Raw genomic sequence first — 10115 nt, 5'->3', positions numbered from 1 at the left:
TGCAAGGGCCTAAGTATCATTTGAATAGCTGCCAATTACATTTACCCTGCAGCAGCTGCTATCCCTGGGCATTTTAGCAGCTTCAAACCACCGTATTCAGTGGATCAATGGCATTGAAAAAAAACATTTTAAAAAAATCATTAAATATTGATGCACGCAAGTTTTTCCATTGAACAATTTATTAGCTGCAACTTTTTATGCTCGGGCCAATAGGTAGACCACAGATGTCAAACCAGCGGCTCTGCAGCTGTTACAAAACTAAAAAAAAAATCCCATCATGTTTTGGCTCTCAAGGCATGATGGGAATTGTAGTTTTGCAAAAGCTGGAAGGCTGCAGATTTAACAGCACTGAGGTAAACTCTCACAGACACATGGCGAAATCCTTTACTGCATATGGGGCTTATAAAAATAATATAAATATAATGGGTTGTTGGACCACTGATGTCTTTATTACACCTCAATGTACTGTATTATCCTATCCATATATACCATATATTACCATAGTCCTTAAAGCGATTTTCTCTGACTTTTTTTTTTATTGATGGCTTCTCCTTAGGATAGGCCTTCAATATCTGATCAGTGGGGTGCCGACACCTACCACCCCCTAAAGATCAGTTGTTTGCCAGAGCTGCACCATCTGCCACACATAATAATTAGACTCAGAAGCAGACAGCTCCATACACTGTATAGTGGCGATAATAGGTCACTACAGCTCAGCTCCCACAGAAATGAAAGGGAACTGTACACAATAGGCTTTTTATTAGAACCCAGTGACTTTCAGGTTGGTGTGCATATTAACCATAGAACATGTAGGCACTCTGACATCTTAAAGTAACTCATAACTTTATTTTACTACAAAAGTTCCAGGGTGTATAACGTTGTACAGAGAGTGGATGTTACTAACACCAGGATACTGTACTTGAGCCAAGGGGGCTGTAATAATGTCCATGGTCTAACGTGATAAATTCCATTTCTCACTGTGACCGCTCCAATGCATGAGACAGGAGGCTGCCTGTGCCTCATTTATACCACTGTCTTGGGGTAAATTCCTCTTTCTCCACAGCAACATCTTCCAGCTCCTGGCATGGCTTCAATTCTGGACCCGGTAACACTACAGTCTACAAGAATAGATAAAATAGTAAATTTGATATATTAATAGATGGACCCCGGAACAAGACGAGGTTAAAACATTTCAGGCTCTACTGACCTTTATAATGGGCTCTTTGGATGGCGCCCAGGAAGGCACTATCTTGCCATGTAACCTCCATGACCCATATGGATTTACCAAGTGACGCTCAAATACTAAGTACTCTAGAACATCTCGCGGCTCTTCATTCCCACATTCCACCCGACCAAAGCGGTCATAGATGATCAAGATCTGTTATACATGTACAAGAACAGGACAAATGATATGAAATGCTATGTCCTGAGAAAGTAGTGGTGACACAACCTATACGACAGAGCTCAGTTACGTCCAGAAACGCTGACATGTAACATTACTTACAAGTAAGATCAGTTATTTAACAATTTACTGGATAATTGTAGAGAATACCAACTTCTAGCACATTCAGACAAAAAATTACAACTTCTACTTATCTTATAAAAGAAATGCATTGTGGGATCTCAGATGGATGGAAGCTGTTTAATGGGTTGTATGAAATTCCCTGATGGTAAACTGCTGTATTTTTTAATCTTATACAATCCCTGTAAGTTATACACCTAAAGGTAACTTACTCTTCCAAATTCAATCAGAAACATAAGAAGGACGTGTTCAAAGACTGAGATTTCTCTTCCCAAATCTATTCCTGGCCTTGTCTTAAATAATTTCATATCAATTCCATTGGTTGAGGCGGGTCACGAACGGGCACTGAGATCAGGAAGTTTTTACATTTTATGGGTCAGGTGCAGAGTACCCAGCCCACAGAGTGTAAAGACTATCAGTAAGTAGCGGTGCATCTAGCGCCAATACTAACTGTAAAGGAATGGGAATTCCCGCTCCTTTAGGCTATGTTCACACAACGTATTTTTTTGTATTTCTACGGCCGTTGTTGCCGATTGCAACAATAGCCGTAGTTAATACAAGAAAATATGCTGGCTGGGTGTCTATGGGATCTCGGCCAGAGTGTATACACATAGTATACGCTCCGGCCGGGACCCCTAGCGGTGCTGCAAACAACTGACATGTCGGTTTTCTGCGGCTGCTATTCAGTGAATAGCGGCAGTAGGAAACCATGTCAGTGCACACTATAAGGCTTCATAGCGTGCAGTGGGGACTTCTGATGCGGGGGCACATGAAAGCTTTAGAACTCTGCGGGCCGAAAGATCATCCGGCCGGTACTGCAGTACCGGCTGGGATGATCTTTTCAGAGACCGGCCGCTCCGTCACCCGTCCGGGTCACGGAATGGCCGGTCTCTAACGCCATGTGAACATGGCCTTACAGTGTGTTCCCATTAGCAGAGGCAGAGAGAGACGCAGGAGCGAGTGGCTATTTGAAATTGCTGCGCCGCCCTTTTTCCCTCCCGTGCAAAACAGCTCCTCTAGTCTGCCCCAGCTCCCTGGACCTTTCTCCGATCCAGGGAGCTGAGGCAGGCTGAAGGAGCTGTTCTATGCAGCGGGGAGAAGAAAGGTCGGCGCAGCAAGTTCAAACTGGCAACCCTGCCTGCCTCTCTGCGGGGAACACCTGTTTGGAGCAGGGATTCCAATCATAATGAGAGGAATCCCCACTCTAAACGGGTGTTCAGCTGACAGTTATCTCCCCCTTCAGGGGGAAATTTGTGGTTGAATACTCAAGTGTTCGGGAACCAAGGTATTACTGTGTATATAATGCAATCTGGCATTAAAATAATTATATTAATTATACAAAGCATGCGGTTCCCCCTTAAATCTGTAACAGATCAAGCCACCCCCTACTGGTGACATATAATAGGGAACATCTCATAACTCTACGTATGTGAATGACAGCTGTGGTCTAAAGTCAAATTTACGGCAATAATCATAGAGAGATTTGGGTAACAGCAGCTCTTTTTCTGTCCCTCACCTGTTTGCTGTGCATACGGACAGTTACTTGCCCATACAGGTTCCCTTTTGTAACCATTTCTGGACACCGGACTTGCACAATTCTGGGTGGTTCTAAGGACTCCACAAATGACCAGCGTATTGTACGATATCGGTTACCCCGCACCATCTCCTAGAAAGAAAGAAGAAAAAATAAGAAGACAACTCCAGATAAGAACCATATATATCAAAGGTATATACAGTCAAGGGTGGATACAGCCTATGGCAAGTCCGTTCAACACTAATCATAATACACATAAAGAAAAACTGGTTACTTACAGGATAGCAGCGCTCTGTCACCAGTAAGTGTAACTTATGACGATCAAACCTTGAAAAGAAAAGAATATCACTATGACATCAGGTCAGCTAAAATGAGTAGAGATGAGCGAGTCTACAGTAGGAATGAAACAAATTACTTTATTTCTATCTGTATTGTGCTCATCAGTCTGCAAGCTTTGAAGTCTGCTCCATGCCGCTCCTCCCCAGGTGCTGGGAAAAGATGGATACAGTCCTGGGAAACTTGGTGAAGTTCCCCAGGACTTGATCCATCTTTTCCCAGCACCCGGGGAGAAGCGGAAGGGAGCAGAGTAGACTTCAAAGCCCCACATCCTAATGAGCAGAATGCAGATATGAACAAAGCGATCCGCTTCTTTCCGTCTGTAGTTTCGCTCATCTCTAGAATGAGCTTAAGGGTCAGTTCACACGTACAGACTCGTAGCATAAATCTTGCTGCGAGTCTGTCAGGCCCTGGCAGTTCCCTGTCACTACATACTTGCAGCGGTGTGAACGACCGATGTGTGTATGTAATTCTGCCAGCCCATTAACCCCTTCTGCTGCCGCCTGGATCCCGCTCTGTATACATTACCTCTCCTCGCTGCACAGGGTCCCGGCGTACTGCTCTCCCGCCCGGCCAATCAGTGTGTTGCCCAGCCACAGCCACTGATTGGCTGGGCGGGAAAGTAGTACGCCGGGACCCTGTGCAGCGAGGAGAGGTAATGTATACAGAGCGGAGGCCGGGCGGCAGCAGAAGGGTATAAGGGGCTGGCAGAATTACATACACGCAGCGGTCTTTCAGACAGCTGCGAGTATGTAGTGACAGTGAACTGCCAAGACCTGACAGACTCGCAGCGAGATTTATGCTGCGAGTCTGTACGTGTGAACTGACCCTAAAGAGGATTTTCTCTCAAGCCATTTCACATTTGGTTGCAACTTCCTTGGAAACCCTGGCACCTCGCATGTCAACATAAATTTTCGGGCATAAACAAGTGCACAACTACTTACTGCGTCAGACAATTGTGCGCTTCAATGAAGATTTCTTGAGCCTTCTCTGCAAATGTCTTTGTGCTAAAATCCTCATCATAATTTTTAACTTTTCGAATCCTGGAATAATAATAATTAAAAAAAAAAAAAAAGAAGTTAATAATTCAGTCACTTATATGCTGGAAAGCTGGGTATGCAATATACCATAAGTGAACCAACCATGGTGAGGATGAGAAGGACAGTAAAGGCTCCTACATGTCTGCTGATCCTTGTCTTTCAACATGTTAAAAAAAAAAATAGAACGATAGCAAAGGTCTGCTGCCAGTTGCTCCATGTAATAAAAAGTGGCGGCAGTAGACTATCTCCTATGGGCTCCCCAGCCGATGTCCCCGCTCGCTCTCGGCACATGAAAAAGTGCTGGCAGCGAGCGATGATCTGACAGGTCAGCTCCGTGTAATAGGGCCTTAGGGCTAAGTTCACACTACGATTTTGCAGTCCGTTTAACAAATCCGCTTTTATATGGTTACTTGTGTACGTCTTTTTATAAGGAAAGTCAATGGAAAAATGGATCCAAATGGATTGCACACAATGGCATCCCTCCCCCCCCCCCCCCCACCCTTATAAAACGTATATGTTGAATGAACGGCAAAAACACAGTGTGGACCTAGCCTAAGGAACAGCCACATGTTTGATAAAATCTAAATCTTTTACTACAATATGTATGCCAGTGAGCCTACACCCTATATACGACTTGTTCTTATATGCACTGGATTCCATGGGAAAGAATATAACAAGAATGGCAGGGGTGACATGATGCTTGTAAAGAAAAACCACGTCATGGTTATATCGTCAGGACGTACGCCAACTGAGAAGCTGCTGTTTGCTTCAGTTGCTCTGTTCTCTGCTTCAAACCATCTTTGGAAAGAGTGGACAGACGGGCGTCACCTTCTGGGGGCACATAGGCATCAAGTATCCCAGCTGGGAACAAAGAATGAGGGAAATAATGTTAATATGTGAAACATATTGTTTAATATAACAGAGGAATATCAGGCTATTGTTGGAGGTTTTGTAATGCTGTGGCCACCAGGAGACTGAAACAATAACCCTGTCATGTCAGCCATCCTGCTATACACATATACGTACACGCACTTCGGCCCGCCTCACTACTACCTCCTCTCAGCTGGTCTTGAATATTCATGACGCCCATCCCCCGGCCTCCTGGCGATGTCATCTTTAGCTTCCTGGTTCTGTGTACTGCGCGCACTCCCGCGGCCTGATTGGCACATGCGCCATAGTGCGTCGAGCGACACTGAGCGAACCCATTGAGGGCATAGGCTTTGGCCCTCAGTGCGCCTGTGTCGCTCCGACACACTACGGCGCATGCGCGAATCAGGCCGCGGGAGTGCGCGCAGTACACAGAACCAGGAAGCTAAAGATGACATCACCAGGAGGCCGGGGGACGGGCGTCATGAATATTCAAGACCAGCTGGGAGGAGGTAGTAGTGAGGCGGGCCGAAGTGCGGCACAAACGCATCACCACTCCCCCTCTTTGACAGTTGTGAAGACAGTTACAGCACAGATGGGGACAAAGTACAGGACCGATCTGAAAAAGAAAGGTAACACACCGCACTAGGAGACACAGACCTTCATCACACTGTCAGCACCTCAGAACCAGAACAGGTGCTGACAGATTCCCTTTAATCTTTCTTTTTCTTCTATTACAAGATACGTTGTTATGCTTTATTGATAGTATTAGTATATATCTGCCACATAGACTATGTTTAAGGTGATAATGTTTGTTAGAACAGTTTTACTAAAGTTTTCTAATGATTCTTTATTGTATTCTATGTAATTATATAACTTTACATATTGTTAAATGGCTCCTATTATTGTAATGAAATGCAAACATACAGCTTTTGTCGCCTGCGCGCACCTTTTTTTGTCATCTTTCTATTGATGAATATCACTACTTTAAAAATGCCACTAATGAAACATCTTTGAAAAAACTATAAAAATATAGTTCCCACATAGTGAAAAGCGAAAGTGAAAAACTGAAAAAACAAAAAGACAAAACAGGATTGATAATTTTTAAAAAATTATATACGGTGTTTTATTTATATATATATATATATATATATATATATATATATATATATATATATAAAAAATTATATATATATATATATATATATATATATATATATATATATATATATATATATATACACACACACACACACACACACACACACACACACACATATTGATACTCCATTTAAATCTATAGTAGGGCAAGGTGTCATTTGACTGTAGGAACCCCCCAGGGACCGCCTATCAGCCAGAAGATGGATACAGGAGTACCTAGCTCAAGCCATTTATGTATTACAAAGACAGCCATCAATCTGAATTATTGCCATGTAACATGTGCCCAAGGCCACAGGAAGAAAGCTGTGGGGTCATCCTGCAAAATCAGTTTCCCTGTGTGACAGGTTGTGTCTGGTGCACTGAGCGCCCTCACCCGTGCAGGACACGTTAATGGGACGTTCCAGGGGTTCGTCTGGCACCACAACTCCAGCGGCCTTCGCTTTCTTCGCCATCTGTTCCACAGTAAGCTTCTGTAATAAATATGGTGGCTTATATAACCTCTTCTTGGTCCTTACAGGTATAACTGTGATAGGTAAAAGCAACCGAGTCGGACTGAGAATGGCAGCAAGTCCCTAAAAGATTAAAAAAAGAAAAGAGGACAGCGTAGTTATACCGGCAGACTTTTCTATTTTCTATAAACTTCATCCTGACAACCTCTTCTTATAGAAACCCCAGTGATAAGCTCCGACTGATCATACACTGTGGGGCAAATGCAGATGTAAATATGTCAGAATTCCATAAGAATTAGAGCCAAACAAATACTGCGCTGTGGCTGCGGTGTAGACATAGAAACATAGGAGATTGTCAGAAGGAAAAAAAAAAACCTGCTCCATCTAGTCGACCTGGTTAGTATTTCCCTTCTTCTTATATTAGGATAGATATATGTTTATCCCAGGCAGGTTTACATTCTGTTACTGTAGATTTACCAACCCCATCTGCTGGAAGTTTGTTCCAAGTATCTACTACTCTTTCAATAAAGTAATTTTTTTCTCATGCTGTTCCTGTTAACCTCAGATTGTGGCCCCCTTGTTCTTATGATCAGCTTCTTTCCTCTTGAACCTTATGTAATCCTTTATAGGAGAAGTCCCACCAAATAAAAAAAACAGAAGTCAGGAAGGTGTGGGAAAACAAAGTACTTACCTATCCTCATGCTCCGCAGTGCCATTCCTGGGTCCAGCTGACAGCTGTCTATGACCTGCCGCTACTTCAGCTGCAATGTCCTGGGAAAGCTGAGTGACTGCCCGCTCAGCCAATCAGTGTCTGGGGCAGGACGTTGCAGCTGGAAGAGTTGGGTACGTGAAGTACCCGGTTTCTAGTTGAGAAATTAACTCCGATGGATGCCAGCGGGACCGGGGAGCGCAGCAACGGAGGTACGGGGATAAGTGAGTTGAGGTTGTTTATTATTTTCCTGTACCCCCTGCCTACCTTCCTCCCTTTAGTGAGACTTCTCCTTTAACATATTCATATTTAAAGGTTTCAATCATGTCCCTCCTTTCCTCCAGACTATCCAGATTAAGATACAAACATGGGGGAGATTTAACAAACATGGTGTAAAGTGAAACTGGCTCAGTTGCCCCTAGCAACCAATCAGATTCCACCTTTCATTTTCCAAAGAGTCTGTGAGGAATGAAAGGTGGAATCTGATTGGTTTCTAGGGGCAACTGAGCCAGTTTCACTTTACCCCATGTTTGATAACCCCCCCATATACCTGTAAGCAGAGATTAACAATGTCACTCTAAACTAATAATATTTGGGGGGGGGGGGGAATTATATATGTTTCATTTACTTATTTTTTTTTTCACACCAAAATCAATTTTTGGAGGGATTTGTGTCAAGGGAATTTGCTTAGTTACTGGAGCAGGGGCTCCTGTTGACCAGAGGTGTCCTACAGGTAAACAGCAATACTGCATGCACCCCCTGCTTATTCACTACACTCAGCATGCAGCATATAAAGGGGTTTACTATCTGAAGAAGTTATCTGCACAATAAGGAAAAACAAGGGGGTCGGGGGTTCCGACCGCTGGGTCCCAACTGATTTCATAGGTTAAAGGGGTTGTCCAGCAAAAATCTTTTTCTTTCAAATTAACTGGTTTCAGAAAGTTTTGTTTTTTTTTCAACTTTTTTTATTGAAAAGTTTAAAATTTTTCTTTTAAACAATTCAAACAAAACCCCAAGAGGGCATACCCTCAGGGCTGTATTAACAGTTGCTGCTGCCCTAGGCACTAAACCTGAAGACGCCCCCATCTTCACGCAGCTATTGGCGATACCAGACCTGACCAATACCACCATACCCCCCCCCACCCCCCCTGGAAAAGACACCAGATTTACTGGCAAGTCTGAACGGGAGGAGGGAAACTAAAAAAATAAAAAACAAAACAATTGTTTTTTCTGTCCCCCTGCTCCCTGGTACTGCCCCCCTGCAAGGTGCTGCCCTAGGCACCGGACCACAGGTGCCTAGTGGTAAATACGGCCCTGCATACCCTCTCTTCCCTATCCCCCGCTGCCCCCAACCTTCCACCTGATTCAGTGTATCAAAACAATATTGATATAACATGCAATGTGGGTTACACCAGAACTACATCCGAAGTAGAAAAAAATATCTGCATCGCCCAATCAGCTTTGGTACCCGCCTACCAATTAAACAAACAAACCTTTCGTCCGATAATATAAACGGTGTAGCTCATGTGCGGGAACCTGAGGGAGCAAAATCAGAAGTACTCATCCAAAAATGTATTAGTTGCTTCCCATACACATATTTCTCAACGCCAGTTGAACTGGTTTCAGAAAGCTATAAAATTTGTCATTTATTTCTATTTAAAAATCTCCACTCTTCCCATACTTATCAGCTGCTGTATGTCCTGCAGGAAGTGCTGTATTCTTTCCAGTCTGACACAGTGCTCTCTGCTGCCACCTCTGTCCGTGTCAGGCGCAAATCCCCATAGAAAACCTTGAACAGAGGTGGCAGCAGAGAGCACTGTGTCAGACTGGAAAGAATACGCCACTTCCTGCAGGACATACAGCAGCTGATAAGTATGGGAGAGTGGAGATTTTTAAATAGGAGTAAAGTGCAAATCTATATAACTTTCTGAAACCAGTTGATTGGGGAAAAAGAAGATTTTTGCTGGAGTACCCCTTTAAGAACAGCAATGTTTGAACTTCCACAGAGAATGAATGGAGTGCTGAGCAGACGTGTTCCTTGCTGTGATCAGTCCAGGGACAATACAGTCTCCATTCTCATCCACCTGAGGCGCTCCAGCTGTTGCAAAACTACAACTCCCATCATGCACTGACAGCCAGAGGCTTTCAGTGCATGATGGGAGTTGTAGTTTTGCTCCAGCTGAAAAGCCATGGGTTGGGGACACTCTCCTGTATGGTAATGGTGGCAGGGTCTAATATATACAATATAGTGACCTCTGCCATTGGACATCATTACACAGTCACCTCCTAACCCCAGCACCGCTAGCTTAGTACGTCTGGCTGTGCCCCCATAGTCAGGCCGCTGCCCCCCTGCTCCATCATGGATCCCACTCACATTATTCTCATACTTACAGGCGCCCTCACAAGCCTCATGGAGGCCGCCATGATGAGTTCGCACAGAACGCTGGGGCAGAGAGAGGCTCGTGGTCACGTGACCAGAGCTGTCACCGAAGGGTAG

The 10115-nt window shown here is 44.1% G+C and overlaps 1 protein-coding gene across 1 annotated transcript; it reads right to left on the bottom strand.

Moving 5' to 3' along the window:
* Positions 1–826: 826 nt before the first annotated feature.
* On the bottom strand, positions 827–10112 carry MRPL45 (mitochondrial ribosomal protein L45). Its single transcript, XM_069953127.1, has 8 exons — positions 10010–10112; positions 6834–7032; positions 5176–5293; positions 4337–4435; positions 3335–3383; positions 3039–3188; positions 1208–1378; positions 827–1118 (listed from the first exon to the last, which is right to left on the bottom strand). The coding sequence occupies exons 1-8, from the start codon at positions 10040–10042 to the stop codon at positions 1020–1022; spliced, it is 918 nt and encodes a 305-aa protein (XP_069809228.1). The 5' UTR covers positions 10043–10112; the 3' UTR covers positions 827–1019.
* Between the last annotated feature and the right edge of the window lie 3 nt (positions 10113–10115).

Source organism: Dendropsophus ebraccatus, chromosome 14 (genome assembly GCF_027789765.1).
Source record: "Dendropsophus ebraccatus isolate aDenEbr1 chromosome 14, aDenEbr1.pat, whole genome shotgun sequence".
Taxonomy (NCBI): domain Eukaryota; kingdom Metazoa; phylum Chordata; class Amphibia; order Anura; family Hylidae; genus Dendropsophus; species Dendropsophus ebraccatus.
The sequence above is the reverse complement of the archived record's forward strand: the minus strand, read 5'-3'. Positions and strand labels throughout refer to the sequence as shown.

What these genes read in the sequence shown, in the direction of transcription:
- MRPL45 (XM_069953127.1), bottom strand. Translation starts at nt 10,042, where the DNA reads ATGGCGGCCTCCATGAGGCTTGTGAGGGCGCCT. An exon ending in TGAGGCTTGTGAGGGCGCCT is followed by an intron (nt 7,033 to 10,009) that starts GTAAGTATGAGA and finishes TTAATCTTTTAG; the next exon opens with GGACTTGCTGCCATTCTCAG. An exon ending in TCCGTATGCACAGCAAACAG is followed by an intron (nt 1,379 to 3,038) that starts GTGAGGGACAGA and finishes CATGTATAACAG; the next exon opens with ATCTTGATCATCTATGACCG.